The sequence below is a fragment of the Leptodactylus fuscus genome, chromosome 4 (assembly GCF_031893055.1).
Source record: "Leptodactylus fuscus isolate aLepFus1 chromosome 4, aLepFus1.hap2, whole genome shotgun sequence".
NCBI classification, from domain to species: Eukaryota; Metazoa; Chordata; class Amphibia; order Anura; family Leptodactylidae; genus Leptodactylus; species Leptodactylus fuscus.
Genome location: NC_134268.1, coordinates 87658302 through 87680533, shown reverse-complemented (window position 1 = coordinate 87680533; position 22232 = coordinate 87658302). Strand labels below are relative to the sequence as shown.

The window sequence follows — 22232 nt, the reverse complement described above, 5'->3', positions numbered from 1 at the left end:
ATGCAATTCTTCAGGCGTTTTCCGCCTGAAGAAAGGTCATGTCGCTTCTTCAGGCGGAAAATGCTAGGAGGAAAAAAAAAGCTAGTGGTCTACATAGACCACCATGTTAAAGGAGAGGTTTTTGAAGCGAATTCCGCTGTCAAAAACCTCCCCTTTGCCCACGTGTGAACTAGCCCTAAGAGTAAAACAATAACAATTCAGTTACATAACAAAAATCTGCATAACTAGTCATATGCTAAATAGTTGCAAAATAAATTTATGTATGATATAGCCAAGAGGATTGTCTATAAAATGATGGTAGTCTCATGTTCAAAGCTGTAGTGGATGGTTGCTTTTTAGTGTATATCTGATAATGTCTCCCTTAGCCATCTCACTAAACTTAACTTCTTTAAGACATGAAAAAACATGAAAATCAAGAACCACTCATAAGCTTAAAAAACAGAAGTGAAATGAAGCCCCCTGGAACTAAATCTGTGGGGGGAGAAATTTTAAATGCCTTTTTTGTCTTAATGCCAAACTGTCTTGGCAGTTAGGACGCAAAAAGATAGAATAGTGATAGGAACAGGTTAAAACAGTACCTTCAAAGGAAGGCCTGTCTTCTGGCTTCTCTCTCCAGCACTCCTGCATCAGATCTGTTACTTCTTCTAGGCCACTTTGCTTACTCTCCTCTACATCTGGTCTGTCACCACATGTAACACGTAATGATAGCTGTGCACTATTAATTGCATCTGTAAAATAAGACAAAACATAAGAACATACATTATTCCTCTGCGCATGGTTAATCCGCTCACTACTGTAATATTACTTTTAAACATATTTTATTTATATTATAAACGCTAAAATGAGATTCGCAATTTATTGCAATAACTTTAGGGGAAATACAGTTATATTGGTCTTCTCTTATATCATGGTGTCATATGTAAGAAGACCACATTAGATAATTTTAGACCACCAGTGATTCCCATTAGTATTGGTCTCTATGGCGCACTTGAGCCCCTTTCCAGAAAATCTAACATTCTTAGGAAATTGCATTCTTTATACAATACGATACACAGTAATAAAATGAAGACAAATTTGTAGGTGACCTCTCACTGGTCATACATTTTAGGAAAATTTAGGGACATCTTTTTTTTACCATTCCTTTTGTATCCCTCCTAGAAAATGGGTGCCACAATTCCACTTGTCAAGGAGCTGTGTCCTGCCTGGAGGAGAAATCGCTAAAAGAGCTTATGCATTTCACTAACATCTTAGGGACAGCCTCTAAAATATCTGTTCATACTACACCCTCTAAGAAACCTTTATCTCTCACTCATCAGGCCAACAATGGCAAAGGTCATGATTTCAGAGTAGCTTTTAATAAACACAAGAAATGCAGGGATATCAACTCTCCACTGTCACCCTGCCTGGCCACCAAGTCAAGGACAGCCCCCAGTGGGGTCACATGCCTCAAGTGTATGACTCAATTTCAAATATCTGGTATATCTAATTCCTACTGAAATTCCACATACCATTTGAGTTGCTCATCTTTAAACAGCTGAGCCGCAGTACGAAGGCCAGAAATCTGCCAACAATCTAAGCTTGAAATTTACAAAGCTCAGCATAGGTAGGATTTTGACAAATAGGAGTATAATCTGTATAACCCTGTAGGACTAATACCTTCTTTGTTTTGTCCCACACATTATGAATAAGTCTAAGGATTGGCTGCTTCCAAAGCTCTTAGTAGGTGTCCAGCTCCCAAAGGATGTCCCTCTACTCCTCTCACCATTGTATCAAGCGTCAAATTTCCCCAGCTTCTAAGATGTTGTAATTGAGAAGAAAGATAATACAAGCAGGAATTGGGTACAGCCAAGTCATCTTTCGTATTAACCTTTTTCTTGCCCAGGACGTCGTCTCTACGTCCTCCCAGGGTGGCACTTCTGTAGCGGAGGACGTAGCTAATACATCCTCCATACTAATACCAATATCTCAGGACTGGATACAGCTATCTTGATGGTTTAAGATTCATTTTAAAGATGAAAATCTCATCTTTAAAATAATACAAAGGTCTTCATGATAGCATTTATAGTTTTGGAGAAATTCACTGTTGGAAATGCTATTTGGAATTGAGATCCAATTACAGATCTCAATTCCCGACATAGTTTTGAACAGGGAATCGCTCCGAAACTATAAGTGCTATCATGAAGACCTTGGTATCATTTTATAGATTCTCTTCTTTAAAATGAATCTTAAACCATCAAGATAGCTGCATCCAGTTCTGAGATATAGGGCTCTAAATTGCCCCCCTCTCCTAAGGAAGCATCTTACGAACTGTAGTAGGAAGAGGAGGGGGGAAAGAGGAGTCCTGCAGTCTGCACAGTGATAATGAATGATCATCATTATTATCTGTGCCTAACCTGTATGTGACCCCAGGAGGGGGGGGGGGGTAGCAAGGGCTTAAGTCCTTTGTTACCCACTCTCCTATCAATCAGAGCGCATACTATACTTTTGCACTCTGATTGTCACATAAAGGTATAATGTAATTTCCCCCTGAGCCTTACTAGTGGGGTATTCTTATGTAATACCCTCTGAGCATAACCAGGAAACTTATTGGCACTGTGACCCATACGCTTACCATTGTCCAGGTTGCCGCGCCAAAAAAAGTCACTCCAAACACTTACGTAACACATACACAAAGTCGTGAAGTCCTACTTAATTTGCATGCATAAAATGGGTTGGCGCATTTCCGCGTTTCTTTAACCGCCGTCCTTATAAATATATACATGTGTGTTATGAACTCCTCACATATTGCAGTTTTTTGGAAAGTACATTTTGTTTGCATAAAGGGATTGCTTGAGTCGGCACTTTAGTGGCAAATATGAATTTTTGTGCAATTTTTGCTTGCAATCTCTGCTGCAAAGTTGAAGGTGAAGCATGAAGGTGGTTGTATATATGAATTATTAAATTGTGTTTTTATATATGGTATGCTGTGTAATCTGAAAAAAGTTAGATTTTGTGTCACGGGCACAGATTGCTAGGTGCAATATAGCTTTTTAACATATTAAAGAGGACCTTTCATGGATTTGGGCACATGTGGTGTTATATACCGCTGGAAAGCAGTGTGCTGAATTCTATCAGTACCGGTACCGTAGCTCTTCACAGTCAGAAGGGCATTTCTGACACTCTGTCAGGAACGTCCTTCTGCACAGCAGCACCAATAGCGCTGTACAGTGTGAGTAGGAAGGAACGCTTCCTCCCTCTTCTCACAGTACTCGACCATAGACGAGTATTATCTGGAGGGGAGGGGGTGTTATAGGCGCTGCTGTGCACAAGGATGTTCCTGATAGAGTGTCAGGAATGCCCTTCTGACTGTAAAGAGCTACGGTACCGGCACTGATAGCTCTTCACCCGGGGCACAGATCGGGAAAGCAGACAGTGCGCTGAATTCAGCGCACTGTCGGCTTTCCAGCGGTATATAACACAGCATGTGCCCAAATCCATGAAAGGTCCTTTTTAATAAATAACAGCAAAATCCTGCTTGTCTTCTGTATTAGTGTTTTTGGGAGTCTGAGCTCTTGTTGTAATTGATGTTTGTGGTACATATAGTATATATACACATTGTATACACCTTAGGCTATTATTTTAAATGTATTTTGTATATGAATGTGAGATTAAACATGAGTTTTAGGTGCAAATATGTGTTAGTGCATTTTTTCAAAATACTATTTGTGTTTCTCACAAAGTTACATGAAGGTGGATGTGGCTATTGATGACCCATTGAGACATTTGTAATCTTCAGGTTGTTTACTTTCAAAAAAATATATGGGGTTTAGGGGTTCACTTACTTTTCCAAGTGTGTAATCCCTACATTTTATAGGGTAATACTTTTTAACATTTCCATCTTCAAAGCAGATTTTTGTTCCTTCCAGTTCTAGTGATTTTCTGAAGACACTTAGATGCGGGTGTAGGCCATAGTGATATGTATGAACTCTGCACATGTTGAATTCTTATTTTTAGGAGGTTTGGTGCATATAATTTTATGTTTGGTTTCCGCTTTTAGCAAATAATATACATTTATTTGCATTTTTTCATAAAACATTCACTTCAAATCAAAATTGTATGAAGGTGCCTGTTCGTATACAGTACCAAGTGGCATTCTGATAATGCTGCAGGTGTCTACTTTAAGAAAATATATAGGTATGGGGGGGTTGGTTGATTTTTTTAAAGTTGCAATTTAGGTTTGATTTGTCCATTTCAAAACTGGCTACTGGAGGTGCAAAATTTCCAGAGACCCTTGGCAGTGAAAGGGTTAAACTGATGTAGTGTTTCAAGACTAATCCACGGTACATAACCTTTCCAAATAAGATCTCTAAAGTGCTCATACAATTTATGAAATACAGTATATGTAATGTGAGTCAGACCAGAGAACTACCGTGTTTCCCCGAAAATAAGACAGTGTCTTATATTAAATTGTCACTCTAAATATAGGACCTGTCTTATTTTCTGGGGATGTCTTATTACAACCGGCAGTCATGCTGGCTCTTCCTTAGTGGAGCGTCAGCATGACTGCCGTTTGTTTGTAGTGTAGGGAAGGGAGGGGGGAAGGTATCCTACTTACCTTTCCCATCTTCCTAGCAGCGCTGGTGCTGCTGTTCGTGGGCGGGGCTTAGTGATCCCCACTTCACTGACACAGCAGCCGTGCTCTGTGCTCCGTGTGCACAGGAAAGCAGGCTGCTGCCTCTTCTGTTTGCTGTGCACACGGAGCACAGAGTACGGCTGCTGTGTCAGTGAAGCGGGGATCGCTAGGCCCAGTCCCCAAAGCTCTGCTAAGCCCCGCCCCCGAAGCCCCACTAAGCCCCGCCCACCACTGTCGGGCATGCCTTATTTTCGGGGGGTGGCTTATATTAGGCAATTCAACAGAACACCCCCCCCCCCCCCCGCATGCCTTACTTTCGGGGTGTCCTACTTTCGGGGGAAACACGGTATGTAGAAGTAGAGGATTTGTTGCACAATTATCATTTTTACTGGATTTACTCAGCTTACAATGTGCTGCTGCTGACCCATCAGTGAGTCCACATTAAGGGTGAATTAATAAACTATCAATCAATCCTCTGAGGAATTATCATTAGCCAAAGGAGCATGAGCATCTTTTAGTTCCTCCAAAGAGATTGGAGCATCTAGAAACATGGTACCCTTGTGCAACAACTTAGGGAGATCTACCGCCTGTAGGAAAATCTGCCACGGATGGTTCAGTCTTAGACTCTTATAAGGGGGAATAAAAGTCTTTTAGGACCTGCAGAATACCCTGGAATCCTGTACCAAGTTTCCCCTAGGTGAGTACAATTCCCCAATATATGACAATCCCTGATTGGCCCTGGATACCATTGCCAATAAATTTCCACCCATTCTTAGTGCTAATTGTTTAGTTTTGTCAATTAACAAAATGCAAAGTGAATGAACAAAAGAGAACTATTTTGTGTGACCACCCTTTAAAGGAGGAGTTCTGGAAGTGATATGGCCTCCACAGGGCACTGATCGTAAAATCATCAAGTATGTCTGGGATTACATGAAGAGACAGAAGGATTTGAACAAAATTACATCCACAGAAGATCTGTGGTTAGTTCTACAAGATGTTGGGAACAATCTCTCTGTTCCTTCGACAACATTATGCAAGTGTATCAAGAAGAATGTGTGCTGTTTAGCAGGCAAAGGGCGACCACACCAAATATTGATTAGTTTTAGATTTTAGATTTCTCTTTCTTTCATTCACCTGACTCTGATGAAAATAAACTATTAATACTTCTGTTTTTGAATTCTTACTATCAAGAATTTTTTCTATTCCTACCTAAATTGTTTGCACAGTACTGTACATAATTACATCTCAAGATTCGCCATCATAGGATAATAAACTTCCTACTACATACATCAACTATTGTGTGACAGAGAGGTAGACACATTTATCCACACATTTATTATGCATCAAAGTGAATATTGTTTGGATGTACTACCACACATAACCAGCTGATCGTACTGGAGTAGCTTCCGGGAAAAAGCAGCCATGTTTTGCTAACCCTGAGACACTCCTTTAAGATTAAAAAAAGACCTCTGGTAAGATGTAGAAACACATTTCAGAAACGTCTTACTATTATATACTGTACGCTAACTATAATCTCCTAGTACATGAAGAGCAGTAAAATTGACATGTTGCCTTACTTTCATAGGGTTCTTTGTTGGCCAGTATCACCCAGATTACAATTGCAAAGCTGTAAATGTCTGATTTTCTTGTTGCTTTCTTATTTAGATTCTCCAAGTGTTCTGGAGCCATATAGCTTAATGTCCCAGCATTCTTTGTAGTACTGTTGCTCTTATTCCCCTGACGAAACGTCTCCTCTTTAGTCAAGGTACTCCATGTCTGAAAAGCAGCAACACCAAGGTCTGCAATCTGGTAAAAAAGAAAAATTATTTATATTTTCAAAACTGGAAAGAAAAAGTTAATATCGCTATTAAAAATTCAGTTCTCAATGCATCATCGACGCCAAATGCGTTAAATAGAATCTGTCAGGTATAACATGTCTTCCAAACCAATACCAGTGCTGTGTAGGAGCTGATAAAAGCAGAAGCATAGCATTGAAGCCACAAACTGCAGAAACAATGCAGAGGTAATGAATTTTTTTTTATTGATATACAAATCAGTCTGCAAATGCTTCAGCAATGGGTTCATTTGCCTAGACTCTGTAATTGCCATCCAACGTTGCCCCTTTAGGGCTCGTTCACACGTGAACAAAAGGGCAGATTTTGACAGCGGGTTTCGCTTCAAAATCCGCCCCTTTACAATAGTGGTCTATGCAGACCGCCGGGCTTCTTTTTTCCACTAGCGGCGGGCTGCTGCTAGCGGAGAAAAGAAGCGACATGTCCTTTCTTCAGGCGGAAGCCGCGGCACGCTGGACCGCGGCTTCCGCCTAGTGGCAGCCCCCTCCTATGTCGGCTCATTCATTTGAGCCGACATAGGAGGGGAAAGCTGCAACCGCGATGGTCGTGGCAGGCGGGTTTTGACCAGAGAGAGTTGCGGCTCACCGCGGCTCTCTCTGTGTCAAAACCTGCGCGGGCGCCCCACGTGTGAACTAGCCCTTAGAATATTTTCAGCCTCTTCCTGAGTTACAGCTGTCTATTGGTAAATCTGGCATTATTATTGGTTTGGGAGTCAAAGATACTGCTCCCACAATAAAAAGAATTAAGAACTTTATCCAATGAAGCAAGTGCTTTGGAGAGTAAAGCAGATTCCCAACACAACAAAGTTTCGCAGCCACAGCCTTGATTCATGTCCTTTATCCACACTCCATAGGGTTTATACTTACCCTAAGGCATCATACACCACCCACCATTATCTTGTAACAAAAATTAAAGTACCGTATATACTCGAGTATAAGCCGACCCGAATATAAGCCGAGGCCCCTAATTTTACCACAAAAAAACGGGAAAACTTATTGACTCGAGTATAAACCGAGGGGGGTGGGGGGGTGGGGGGAATGCAGCAGCTACTGGAAAATTTCAAAAATTAAAATGGTCGGAGTTTTTGGGTGCAATAGTTGCTGGGTGCTGGGGAAGGGGAGGGGGTGTTTTGGTTGTCTGTCTGCCCCTTCCCTGAGCTTGAGGACTGGGTTTTTTCCCCCCACTTGGAATTCAGCCTGGCTGAATATAGGGTATCTGCAGTGCTCCTATTAACCCCTTCCCGATAGAACAGGAGCACTGCAGATCCCCTATATTCAGTAGACCGGGCACTTTCAGACACAGGGATACCTAATGTGTTTGTGTTTCACAGTCATTTTCTACTTTTGTATGTATTCTAGGGAAAGGAGTGATTTAGAACTTTTATTTTTTAATTTTTTTTAAATCTTTTTTTTTTTTGCACTATTTTATGGGAGATTCTATACATTGATATTGTGGCTGGTCACAGACCCCCCCCTCCTAATTTTTTTTTTTTTTTTTGCTGACTCGAGTATAAGCCGAGGGGGGCTTTTTCAGCACAAAAACTGGGCTGAAAAATTTGGCTTATACTCAAGTATATATGGCACTACTATAAGGCTTTGCCTCTGGCAAAGGGGCTTTCACTAGACTCGTCACCAGGGCGCTGGGGTGCTAATGGTGGCATCTAAGGAGTTAAACGGCCGTGAACAGTGTTTTTCCTGCTAGCAGCCGTTAGAGCAGGATGCAGGAGTAGCTTTGTGTCACAGCTGACATCCTCTCCCAATGGCCTTGGCTAAGTTTCTGAGCCATCTTCATGATGAACTATTCAGTTTACAACAACTAGTCCCTGCTGCTGATGTAATAGTTCCTGCCGCAGCCCAGGAACTAGTTAAAAACTATATACAGTTTTTCAGTAAGGCTGGGCTTACAAGTCATTTTTTTTACTGAAGCACAGCCTGAGATTTTTAATTGCAGTAATTGATAACACGTTACTATGCATTTCACGTGTATGGTAGTAGACATTAAACTGAAAGCAATACATGGTAACGTGCTACTCATTACTGCTGCAAGTATTATCTGCCATGTGGTTACTGCACAGCCTGTAATAATATCCAGATGAAATTAATTGGGGTTTCTTTTACTCAAAAGTGGGAGCACTGGAGGCCCAGTAACATGTACACCACCTGTCACCAACAGTTGTGTTTTTATTACCGTATTTTTCGAACTATAAGACGCACCCAGGTTTTAGAGGAGAAAAATAGGGAAAAAAAAATTTCAGGCAAAAAATGGTAAAATATTTAATGTATGGGAGTTGTAGTTTTGGAACAGCTGCAAGGCCACATTGACAGGTGACCCTGCAGCTGTACGGGGATGTATAGGGCGTTTTCTTTGTGGGGCCAGGTGTACTTTTTAGTTATACCATTTTGGGAAATGTTTATTGCTTAGATCACCTTTTATTTAATTCAGAGGCAAAACAGAGAGAAAAACCCGGCGGTTTAGCACTTTTGATTTTGACGTTCACTGTACATAAAAATATTAGTAGACCGGGCATTTTCAGACACAGGGATACCTAATGTATATGTTTCACAGTAATGTTATACTTTTATATGTATTCTAGGGAAAGGAGGTGAACTTTTATTTATTTTATTTTTTATTATATTTTTTTTAAGTTTTTTTTTTTTTTTTTTTTTTTTTTTTTTTTACTATTTTATTATCCCCCGCCTAGGGGGCTTGAACCTGCAATCATTTGATTGCAAGTCCCATAGACGGCAATACAAGTGTATTGCCGTCTATGGGAGATTCTATACATTACTATCGCGGAGTGTCATAGACCAGCCGCGATAGTAATATATATCTATGACAGGCCTGGGAGCCTTCATTAGGCTCCCAGCTGTCATCGGAACAGGTCGGCTCCTGCGGCCTCGCCGTGCAGGAGCCGGCCTGCATCACTAAAGGTATGGGGCCGGTGGGGACCGGCCCCGGGGCTAACTGCCGGGACCTGCGGAGGAGGAGCGGATTTACAGCATGGCCGCGCTACTGCCACCGCTGGTTTTCTTCAGCGGCAGGAGCGTGGCAATCTGCAGGCCCCGGCAGCTAAGAGTCCCCGGCATCTGCTGTAATAGACCGGCAGATGCCGGGGAGTGTCTTAGCTGCCGGGGCCTGCAGATTGTCACGCTCCTGCCGCTGAAGAAAACCAGCGGTGGCAGTAGCGCGGCCATGCTGTAAATCCGCTCCTCCCCCCACATTCAGACTATAAGACGCACCCTCATTTTCCTCCGAAATTTGGGGGAAAAAAGTGCGTCTTATAGTCCGAAAAATACGGTATATTATTAAGAAAACATGGTGATATTCTGTAATGAAGAGGCTTTCACATGTGCTCTTGAGATGCATTTTTTAAGGCCAAAACTAAGAGTTGCCTGGGCCAACTCATAGAATCTCATGGTTTCCAGTACCATTGCTATGCTGATGACACCCAAATATACATCTCTGGACCAGACATTACCTCTCTGCTGGCCAGAGTTCCAGATTATTTAACAGCTGTAGCCTCCTTCCTTTCCTCCCGCTTTCTCAAACTCAATATGGAGAAAACGGAGTTAATCATCTTTGCCCCACCTCGTATGGCCCCTCCACGCGACCCATCTATCAAAGTCAACGGAACCAAACGTATCCCTGTCCCACAGGCCCGATGCCTTGGAGTAACACTGGACCCCGACCTATCCTTAAAGTCACACGTTCAATCCCTCAACACTTCCTGCCGCCTCCAACTCAAGAACATCCACCGAATCCGCTCCTTCCTCATCCCTAAAGCGACTAAGACACTCGTCCAGGCCCTCATAATCTCCCGCCTAGATTACTGTCACACCGTGACCCTCATAATCCTAAGCTTCAAGTAGGCCCTGAAGACTCACCTATTCAGGAAGACCTACAACCTCCAATAACACTATCACCACACCGCCATCTGAACTGTCTCCCCCTCTCCTTCTGTCTCTACCCCCCTTCCCTCATAGATTGTAAGCCCTCGCGGGCAGGGCCCTCTACCCCACTGTGCCAGTCGGTCACTGTTAGTTTTATATCTGCCTGTATATTTTGTGTACTGTATGTAAACCCCATGTAAAGCACCATGCTATATAAATAAACAATAATAATAATAATGAGTTGTTTAAAAATGAGAGAAGATATTTTTTATACAATTCTGCTTTTTCTATATGCAAACATTACAGTAAAGATTACCTTCACATGAAACTCATCATTTGCTAATATGTTCTCTGGTTTTAGATCCTTGTGAATCACATTCTGATTATGCAGATACATCATTCCTTCAATAATTTCCAGAATGAATCGAGCCTTTACTGAAACTGGTACTGTTACCTGAAAGCACAAAATATAACAAATCTTAAGAAACCGAGATTCATGGCGAAGTTCAACAGTAAAGAAAACCACATTACATGACTGATGTAACAAAAATCAAACAAACTTGAATATTAGTAAGACTGGGTTCCCATCTACATCGCAGTCTCTGCTGGAAAACGTCATTGCAATGTGTGTCGAAAATCACCAGACAAAAAACTGCTGCAAGTCTGACTTTTTGTCTGGTGGTTTCAGTTTAAAGTTCTGATGATCCCATTATAGTCAATGGGGTTTGTCAGGCTCCGTATGTGTCTGCTGTTTTAGTCCATTGTTCTGGTACGCTGGCTGCCCATAACAACAGACACAAAACTGATGTGAACATAGTGATAGAAATATCTAAACACATTTCACAAAGAAACAACAGAACAACAAAATCCTGAAGCGCCTTCGGTGAGTACAGGGGACGCCCCCTGTGCTTTCTGAAGACTCATTTGCATAAAAAATAAAATAGAAAATTCTCAAGACTGGCAGCGCAGATCAGAAAAAGAAAAGTCAAAAAATGGCTAAAAATGTCTTTGTAGAAAAAGGGATTCTAATGATAGAATCCTTTTAAAATCCCCAAAGGCATTTCTGCAACAAATCTTCTTTGTAAATTTAATAATAACTACATAACACTGAGACATAAGAATGCAAAGCTAACAGGGGTAAGGTTCCCCTCGAGCTCATCTCTAAACATGGAGTGACCCTTCAAGTAACAACATGTTGTCCTCATATGAACATGTAAAACAACCGAAAATAAAAAATAAGATAAAATCATTCAATACACAATGGGCAGACAAGATATAAAAAAAATATCAAACTTTATTGTTTAAAATATATGTATAGATGTCACATATCTAAAATAAATAGACCAAGACAAAACTGACAGTGTACAAGGTGTTAAGTTACCCACATACCAAAAACAGACAGCTAAATGGCTACACCCTTAATCTGTGCAAAGATGCGTGTGCGTATAAATATATATATATATATATATATATATATATATATATATATATATATATACACAGTACAGACCAAAAGTTTGGAGACACCTTCTCATTCAAAGAGTTTTCTGTATTTTCATGACTATGAAAATTGTAGATTCACACTGAAGGCATCAAAACTATGAATTAACACATGTGGAATTGTATACTTAACAAAAAAGGGTGAACCAACTGAAAATATGTCTTATATTCTAGGTTCTTTAAAGTAGCCACCTTTTGCTTTGATTACTGCTTTGGACACTATTGGCATTCTCTTGATGAGCTTCAAGAGGTAGTCACCTGAAATGGTCTTCCAACAGTCTTGAAGGAGTTCCCAGAGGTGCTTAGCACTTGTTGGCCCTTTTGCCTTCACTCTGCAGTCCAGCTCACCCCAAACCATCTCGATTGGGGTCAGGTCTGGTGACTGTGGAGGCCAGGTCATCTTGCGTAGCACCCCATCACTCTCAAATAGCCCTTACACAGCCTGGAGGTGTGTTTGGGGTCATTGTCCTGTTGAAAAATAAATGATGGTCCAACTAAACCCAAACTGTACGGAATAGCATGCCGCTGCAAGATGCTGTGGTAGTCATGCTGGTTCAGTATGCCTTCAATTTTGAATAAATCCCCAACAGTGTCACCAGCAAAGCACCCCCACCCCATCACACCTCTTCCTCCATGCTTCACGGTGGGAACCAGGCATGTAGAATCTGTTCACCTTTTCTGCGTTGCACAAAGATACGGTGGTTGGAACCAAAGATCTCAAATTTGGACTCATCAGACCAAAGCACAGATTTCAAACTGGTCTAATGTCCATTCCTTGTGCTCTTTAGCCCCAACAAGTCTCTTCTGCTTGTTGCCTTTCCTTAGCAGTGGTTTTCTAGCAGCTATTTTACCATGAAGGCCTGCTGCACCAAGTCTCTTCTTAACAGTTGTTGTAGAGATGTGTCTGCTGCTAGAACTCTGTGTGGCATTGACCTGGTCTCTAATCTGAGCTGCTGTTAACATGCGATTTCTGAGGCTGGTGACTCAGATGAACTTATCCTCCGCAGCAGAGGTGACTCTTGGTCTTCCTTTCCTGGGGCGGTCCTCATGTGAGCCAGTTTCTTTGTAGCGCTTTATGGTTTTTATAACTGCCCTTGGGGGCACTTTCAAAGTTTTCCCAATTTTTCCGGACTGACTGACCTTCATTCCTTAATGTAATGATGGCCACTCGTTTTTCTTTACTTAGCTGCTTTTTTCTTGCCATAATTCAAATTCTAAGGGTCCATTCACACGGAGTAATGTGCCACGTGACCTGGCACGTATTCGGCGTGTGAGATTTTGAGCACCGTAAAAGCTCCCATTGATTTCAATGGGAGGCTGGATCGTATACGCCGCGTTATTTTGCGGCCGTTACTCCGTGTGAATGGACCCTTACAGTCTATTCAGTAGGACTATCAGCTGTGTATCCACCTGACTTTTGCACAACACCGCTGATGGTCCCAACCACATTTATAAGGCAAGAAATCTCACTTATTAACCCCTTAGAGACACAGCCCAAAAGTGACTTAAGGACCAGGCCTCTTTTTTCAAATCTGACATGTGTCACTTTAAATGGCGATAACTTTGAGACGCTTTAACTTACACAAGTGATTCTGAGATTGTTTTTTCGTAACACATTGTACTTCATGTCAGTAGTAAATTTTTGTTGATATGTTTTGTCTTTAATTATGAAAAAATAGGAAATTTGGTGAAAATTTTGAAAAAAATGCAGTTTTCAAACTTTGAAATTGCAAGCCTTTGAAATAGAAAGTCATACTACCCGAATTTTTTCATAAATATAATTAACCATGTCTCTGATTTATGTAGCAATCAAATTTTAAGCACCCTTTCATTTTTTTCAGATATTATAAGGCTTACAAGTCAAGCAGTAATTTTCCAAATTTTCAAGAAAATTTCCAAAACACATTTTTCAAGGGACCAGTTCAGTTCTGAAGGGAACTTGAAAGGCCTCTATAATAAAACCCCCCAAAAGTCACCCCATTCTAAAAACTGCACTCCTGAAAGAATCTAAAACAGCAGTTAGAAAGTTTCTTAACCCTTTCAGCATTTCACAACAATTAAAACAAAATGGAGGTCAAATTTACATTTTTCAATTTCTGTCACTAATATATTCATTTAGCCCTAGAATTTACACATTTACTAAGGTTTAAAGGAGAAACTGCACCCCACATTTTGTTACACAATTTCTCCCGAACACGACAATACCCCATATGTGCTGGTACCCTAATGTACGGGCACACGGTCGCTCTCAGAACAGATGGAGAACTAATTGGATTTTGTAGGCCAGATTTTGCTAGAATATTTTTCAGGCGCCATGCCCCGATTGCAAAGCCCCCAAGGTGCCAAAACAGTGGAAAACCCCAAAATGTCACCCCATTTTGGAAACTAGACCCCTCAAGGAATTTATCAAAGGGTATAGTGAGCACTTGGACCCTACAGGTGTTTCACAGATTTTTTTACCATTGAGATGTGAAAATGAAAAATTACTTTTTTTATAATAAAATGTCACTGTAGCCCCAAATTTTTCATCTTCACAAAGGGTTAAAGGAGAAACTGCACCCCACATTTTGTTACACAATTTCTCCCGAACACGACAATACCCCATATGTGCTGGTACCCTAATGTACGGGCACACGGTCGCTCTCAGAACGGATAGAGCGCTAATTGGATTTTGTAGGCCAGATTTTACTAGAATACTTTTCAGGCACCATGTCCCTTTTGCAGAGCCCCCAATGTGCCAAAACAGTGGAAACCCCCAAAATGTCACCCCATTTTGGAAACTATACCCCTCAAGGAATTTACCAAGGGGTTTAGTGAGCCCTTTGACCCTACAGGAGTGTAACAGAATTGGCCCAACAAAAGGAAAAGTGACATTTTTTGCTATAAAATGTAGCTTTAACCCCAAATTATGCATTTTCACAAGGGGTTAAAAAAGAAAATGCACCCCACAAATTGTCAAGCACTTTGCCCCAACTACAGAAATGCCCCACATGTGGATGTAAAGTGATGTATGGGCACACTGTAAAGTCCAGAGCTGAAGGATCGCTATTGGGATTTTGGAGGGCAAATTTAGCTGAAATCTGTTTCAGGCACGTTGTTGCATTTGGAGAGCCCCTGAAGTGCTAGAACAGTGGAAACCCCCCCCCCCCCCCCCAAAACGACCCCATTTTGAAAACTAGACCCCTCAAGGAATTTATCAAGGGGTTTAGTGAGCACTTGGACCCTACAGGTGTTTCACAGATTTTTTTACCATTGAGATGTGAAAATGAAAAAATTACTTTTTTTCCAATAAATCGTCCATTTAGCGCCATATTTTTAATTTTTGCAAGTACTTAGAGAATTAAGAGCCCTCCACAGTTTGTTACACAATTTCCCCTGAACACGGCAATACCCCATATGGGATCATAATCTGATGTATGGGTACATGTTGGGGCTCAGAATGGAAAGAGCGCTATTTGGATTTTGGAGGGCATATATTGCTGGAATAGTTTTGAGGTGCCATGTCGGATTTGCTGAGCCCCTAAAGTATCAATACAATAGAAACCCCTCAAAAGTGACCCCATTTTAGAAACTACACCCATCAAGGAATGTATCAAGTGGTATTATGATTTTGAGACTAAAAATGCTTCCCAAAATTTGAAATTTTTAAAGAAATATGCCATTTTGGTATCCAATGCATTGCACCCACTTTGTATTGTCAGAGACCTGCACTCCTAAAACTATTAAGTGGGCGATCCCGAGGGGCAAAAAAATTATATATGTGGGTATAAACTGCTGCTTGGGTGCACAGCAGGGCTCAGAAGGGAAGGAGCACTGCGCTTTATAGCTTTTGGGGTACAGATTTAGAGGGACTTTCTGGGTGCCATGTTGTTTTTGCAGAGCCCTGGAGGTGCCAGTAAACTGGAATTCCCCAAGAAGTGACCCCATTTTGTAGGGGAGATTTTAGAGTCTCTGCAAAAGTGCCATGGCATCCAAAAACCAAACCGTCTAAGTCTGTGCTCCAAAAACCAAATAACCTTCTTCCCTTCTGTGTCTGGCTGGGCCCTAATATCAGTTTATACCCACATATGACATTACGTACGTTATCTGGGGTACACCAGTGTCATACATGTGCCCTAATATCAGTTTATACTCACATATGACATTACCGCGGTTACACCAGTGTCATACATGTGGCATAAACTGCAGTTTGGGCACACAGCAGGGGGCAGAAGGGAAGGAGCGCGATGCGGCTTTTGGAGTACAGATTCAGATGTTTGGTATCTAGACGCCATGTCATGTTTGTAGAGCCTGTAAGGTACCAGAAAAGTGGATTCCCCAAAGGAGTGACCGCAGTTTGAAAACTGCACCCCTCAAAGAATGTATCAGGGGGTGTAGTGAGTATTAGTATCCCAGACGTGACTGCAAAGCGGATGGCGAAGAGGGAATATATAAGCGGTGCGGAGGACATTGCAGACACTAAATTCCCTACTGTACCCCCAGTAGCTCCTATGATTGGGGGAGTCACACTGGGGTCACTTTGGGGGTCACTTCTGGTATATTTTCCCTCATAAGCTGTAAATATAGGGTGTCCCCTGATATTCGCTTGCACAGCTTATACATTCCCTGCCTGCCGCACCCAGTTGTGTTCTAATGATTTGGCGATTTTGCGTGATTTTGTCTTCACATTGGTAGAGGCTATATTTTCTTTATTTTTCTGCTGACGTGGCCATATAAGGGCTTGTTGTTTGCGGGATACGATGTATTTTGTAATGACACCATCTTGGGGTGCCTAAAACTTACTGATTACATTTTATTAACTCTTTTTTTGCTGGATTTAAAAGAGAAAAAATCAATTCTGGTATTGAGTTTTACCTTTTACATTTTTTGCCATGCAGCGTACAGTATAAGTAACATGTGACCTTTATTCTGCGGGTTGGTACGGTTACGGCGATACCTCATTTATGTTATTTTTTTATGCGATACTAAGTCTACAGAACAAAAACACATTTGGGGACATAAATCAGTGATTTTTGCATCGCCATCTTCTGAGAGGCGTAACATTTTTATTTTTCGCTTGACAGTGTTGGTTGAGGGCTTATTTTTTGCGGGACAACCTGTGCATTTTATTGGTACTATTTTGGGGTGCATATGACTTTTTGATCACTTTTTATAGCACATTTTGTAAGGTGAGATGGCGAAAAATCACTACTTCCGGCGGGTTTTTTCCGTTATTTTTTACCGCCGTTCACTGTGTACATTAAATATTGTTTCAGTTTTGTTGTACAGGTTGTTACGGACGCGACAATACCAAATATGTATTGTTTTTATTATTTTTTTGTGTTTTTTTTACATAATTCATTTTTTATAGAAAAAAGGGATTTTTGGGACTTTATAACTTTATTAATTGTTTTCAAATACTTTTTTTTTTTTTTTTTTTTTTTTTTACACTTTTTTTTTTTACTTGTTCTTGTGTCTATGGGACACATGGATCAGTGAAGATTGCATCACTGATTCTCTACTCTAGACTGAGACACAGGCTGCAGTGACAGCCTGCACGTGTCTCACTCTAGACACAGGAAGTGAGCTGTGCGGACGGGACAGCTCACTTCCAGAAGACGCCGGGAGCACCAGGTAAGTAAATGAGTGCTCAGGGCTGTCTGGGGTCACTAACTAGACCCCAGACTACGTACTACAGATACCGGCACCCCCCGATCTCGGTCCGGGGGGTGCCGGCGGGGGGGGGGGGGAGAGATCGCGGCACCCTTTGTTTGCGGTGGTCATGTTTGACCATCGCAATCAAAGGGTTAAAACCTCCGATCGGTAAAAGTACCGACCGGAGGTTATGGAAAAGGGTGATAGCTGTCAGTAACAGCTATCACTCAGTTCCGATTCCGCCCGCTCAGCTAGTGAGCGGGCGGAATCACCATGACGTAATATTACTTCATGGTGCGCGAAGTACCTCGCGTCCATGACGTAATAGTACGTCAAAGGTTGCTAAGGGGTTAAACCTGACAGGGCACACCTGTGAAGTGAAAACCATTTCAGGTGACTACCTCTTGAAGCTCATCAAGAGAATGCCAAGACTGTGCAAAGCAGGAATCAAAGCAAAAGGTGGCTACTTTGAAGAACCTAGAATACAAGACATTTCAGTTGTTTCACACTTTTTTGTTAAGTACCGTATTTTTCGGACTATAAGACGGGGGGGAAAAGAAGGGTGCGTCTTATAGTCCGAATGTGGCGCCTTGCATCCGCTGTACTAGAGAGACGGATGCCGGCAAGGGAATAGACGCCGGGGCCTGAGACATCGCTGCGCTCCTCTGCCCTGCATGAAGCCAGCAGCGGCAGGAGTGATGCTATTCCGCTCCTCCGTCCCCCCGCCGCTGGCTTCATGCAGGACAGTGGAGCGCAGCGATGTCTCAGGCCCGGCACCTGTGCCAGCGTCTATCCCTCCCCGGCATCCGCCTCTCTAGTACAGCGGATGCCGGGTCAGTATCGACGGCCCCTTCTCCCCCGGGGCCAGTCCCCACCGGCCCCGTACCTGTGAAGTTGCAGGCCGGCTCCTGCGTGGCGATATCGCAGGCTCCCAGGCCTGTCACTGCTGTATTAGTATTGCGGCTGGTCTCTATGAACAGCCGTAATACTAGTAGACAGAATGTCCCATAGACGGCAATACAGTTGTATTGCCGTCTATGGGACTTGCAATCAAGTGACCGCAGGTTCAAGCCCCCAGGGGGGAATAAAATAGTAAAAAAAAAAAAAAAAGCTTTAAAAATATAAATAAAAGTTCTAAATCACCTCCTGTCCCTAGAAAAATATAATAATAAATGTATATATATATATATATATATATATATATATATATATATATATATATATCATAAACCACCGGGGGTTTTTTCAATACAAGGTGATCTAAGCAATAGATATTCCCCAAAATGGTATAACTAAAAAGTACAGCTGGCCCCGCAAAAAAAACACTCTATGCATCCCCGTACAGCTGCAGGGTCACCTGTCAATGTGGCCTTGCAGCTGTTGCAAAACTACAACTCCCATATATTAAATATTTTACCATTTTTTGCTTCAAAATTTTTTTTCCCTATTTTCCTCCTCTAAAACCTAGGTGCGTCTTATAGTCCGAAAAATATGGTAAATAATTCATGTGTTAATTCATAGTTTTGATGCCTTCAGTGTGAATCTACAATTTTCATAGTCATGAAAATACAGAAAACTCTTTGAATGAGAAGGTGTGTCCAAACTTTTGGTCTGTACTGTATATACAGATAGATAGATAGATAGATAGATAGATAGATAGATAGATAGATAGATAGATAGATAGATAGATAGATGGTGTTGTTGTATAAGTGCCATAATGCAAAAGGGTATAGACGAAGCGATGTAAAGTTGTAATACTGCTTACCAGATATATATATATATATATTATATATATATACAGTATATATATATATATATATATATATATATATATACCTGAGAACAAATGCTACTTAGTAACATATACATTTTGGCTATTCAGCCAGACTAAAACAGCAGTTGAACCAAAAATCTAAGTATAAAATACCTGTATGGAGCATTCAAAGAATATACTGATATACTGAAGAGGCGATGGGCCAGAGTGAGCCTTAACAACACTCCGAACATGCGTTTCGTCTCCACCTTTGTCACGAGGTGGTGTCACTGAGGTTGATAGAAACTTGTATTATAGAGGTCTAATAAGGGACAGATAAATTGCAGGTGGAGAACGGCAGTTACATGAGTACATACCCATATTTCCCCAAGTTCAGTTGCATAATTGGTGCATGCCGTAAGAATATGGCAGTGACCACATATCCGTCCTGCCGAACTGAGGACGGAAGTGACGTGGAGGCAAAAGACATCATTATGACGTCAGCACGTGTTCAATGGCAATAGGTCTGCAGTAAATATAACCTTTTGGATGTGAGGAAACAGAATACGACAGGACGTTTGCGCAGGAAAATGGCTGATGGATATGCACAGTGGGCGCAGTCGGCCATTTTCCTGTGGCTAAACCGAAGAGAAGAGGTGGAGAACAAGAACAAGGCGGCGCTGGAGAGTTTTCTCACAGCACAGGGGATGCCCCCAAGTGCTGTTTGAGTTGCTGGGGACCTTCTCCGGATGCTGGAAGAAAACCGGGAATATACATGTATATATATTATATTATATTATATATATATATATATATATATATATATATATATATATATATATATATATATATATATATATATAATGTATACCAAATGGCAGCGCGGAGAAGACTTCTAAAGGTAGAGGAAGAATAGCCTTTCTTAAGGCTATTCTGAAATGGGTTTAAGTAAAAAAGGGATTCTATTGGCAGAATCCCTTTAAAGGGCTTCTATCATTAGAATCCCCTTTTTTTAAAAAAATATAACTAAGAACATGTTAGCATAGCCTTAAGAAAGGATATTATTCTCTTACTTTTCTTCTTTTTCTGATCCACGCCGCCGTTCCTGAGTAACTTCTTATTTCTTCCATATGTAAATGAGTTTTCAGATAGGACCTTTTCCTGTGTCCTCTTACAAGAGTGCCTGTTTGACCACAGGAAAATGGCCGACGGACATGCGCAGTCGGTGCTTGTGCTGTTTGAGCAAAGGTGAACACCTCCTGTGCTGTCTGACAACTCATTTATACAGTCCTATGAAAAAGTTTGGCCACCCCTATTAATCTTAATCATTTTTAGTTCTAAATATTTTGGTGTTTATAACAGCCATTTCAGTTTGATATATCTAATAACTGATGGACACAGTAATATTTCAGGATTGAAATGAGGTTTATTGTACTAACAGAAAATGTGCAATATGCATTAAACCAAAATTTGACCGGTGCAAAAGTATGGGCACCTCAACAGAAAAGTGACATTACCTAATATTTAGTAGATCCTCCTTTTGCAAAGATAACAGCCTCTAGTCGCTTCTTGTAGCTTTTAATCAGTTCCTGGATCCTGGATAAAGGTATTTTGGACAAACAATTCAAGTTCAGTTAAGTTAGATGGTCGCCGAGCATGGACAGCCCGCTTCAAATCATCCCACAGATGTTCAATGATATTCAGGTCTGGGGACTGGGATGGCCATTCCAGAACATTGTAATTGTTCCTCTGCATGAATGCCTGAGGATTTGGAGCGGTGTTTTGGATCATTGTCTTGCTGAAATATCCATCCCCGGCGTAACTTCAACTTCGTCACTGATTCTTGAACATTATTCTCAAGAATCTGCTGATACTGAGTGGAATCCATGCGACTCTCAACTTTAACAAGATTCCCGATGCCGGCATTGGCCACACAGCCCCAAAGCATGATGGAACCTCCACCAAATTTTACAGTGGGTAGCATATGTTTTTCTTGGAATGCTGTTTCTTTTTGGACGCCATGCATAACGCCTTTTTTTTTTATAACCAAACAACTCAATTTTTGTTTCCAAAATGAAGCTGCCTTGTCCAAATGTGCTTTTTCATACCTCAGGCAACTCTATTTGTGGCGTACGTGCAGAAACGGCTTCTTTCTCATCACTCTCCCATACAGCTTCTATTTGTGCAAAGTGCGCTGTATAGTTGACCGATGCACAGTGACACCATCTGCAGCAAGATGATGCTGCAGCTCTTTGGAGGTGGTCTGTGGATTGTCCTTGACTGTTCTCACCATTCTTCTTCTCTGCCTTTCTGATATTTTTCTTGGCCTGCCACTTCTGGGCTTAACAAGAACTGTCCCTGTGGTCTTCCATTTCCTTACTATGTTCCTCACAGTGGAAACTGACAGGTTAAATCTCTGAGACAACTTTTTGTATCCTTCCCCTGAACAACTATGTTGAACAATCTTTGTTTTCAGATCATTTGAGAGTTGTTTTGAGTAGCCCATGATGCCACTCTTCAGAGGAGATTCAAATAGGAGATCAACTTGCAATTGGCCACCTTAAATACCTTTTCTTATGATTGGATACATCTGGCTATGAAGTTCAAAGCTCACTGAGGTTACAAAACCAATTTTGTGCTTCAGTAAGTCAGTAAAAAGTAGTTAGGGGAATTCAAATCAATAAAATGATAAGGGTGCCCATACTTTTGCACCGGTCAAATTTTGGTTTAATGCATATTGCACATTTTCTGTTAGTACAATAAACCTCATTTCAATCCTGAAATATTACTGTGTCCATCAGTTATTAGATATATCAAACTGAAATGGCTGTTGCAAACACCAAAATATTTAGAACAAAAAATGATTAAGATTAATAGGGGTGCCCAAACTTTTTCATAGGACTGTATATGGAGGAAATAAGAAATTTCTCAAGAACGGCGGTGTGGATCAGAAAAAGAAAGGTAAGAGAAGAATAGCCTTTCTTAAGGCT

At 41.3% G+C, this 22232-nt stretch overlaps 1 protein-coding gene across 2 annotated transcripts in view; it reads right to left on the bottom strand.

Annotated features, from left to right (window-relative positions):
• The window catches only part of RIPK1 (receptor interacting serine/threonine kinase 1), a 43198-nt gene that overhangs the window by 14793 nt on the left and 6173 nt on the right, over window positions 1-22232 (bottom strand). Inside the window, exons 4-6 of one of the 2 annotated variants that reach the window (XM_075270749.1) lie at window positions 10672-10809; window positions 6190-6418; window positions 579-728 (exon numbers count right to left, since the gene is read on the bottom strand). In XM_075270749.1, coding sequence (XP_075126850.1) covers window positions 579-728; window positions 6190-6418; window positions 10672-10809 — 517 coding nt within the window. The remainder of the gene's footprint in view (window positions 1-578; window positions 729-6189; window positions 6419-10671; window positions 10810-22232) is intronic. The other variant, XM_075270750.1, reaches the window with a different exon arrangement.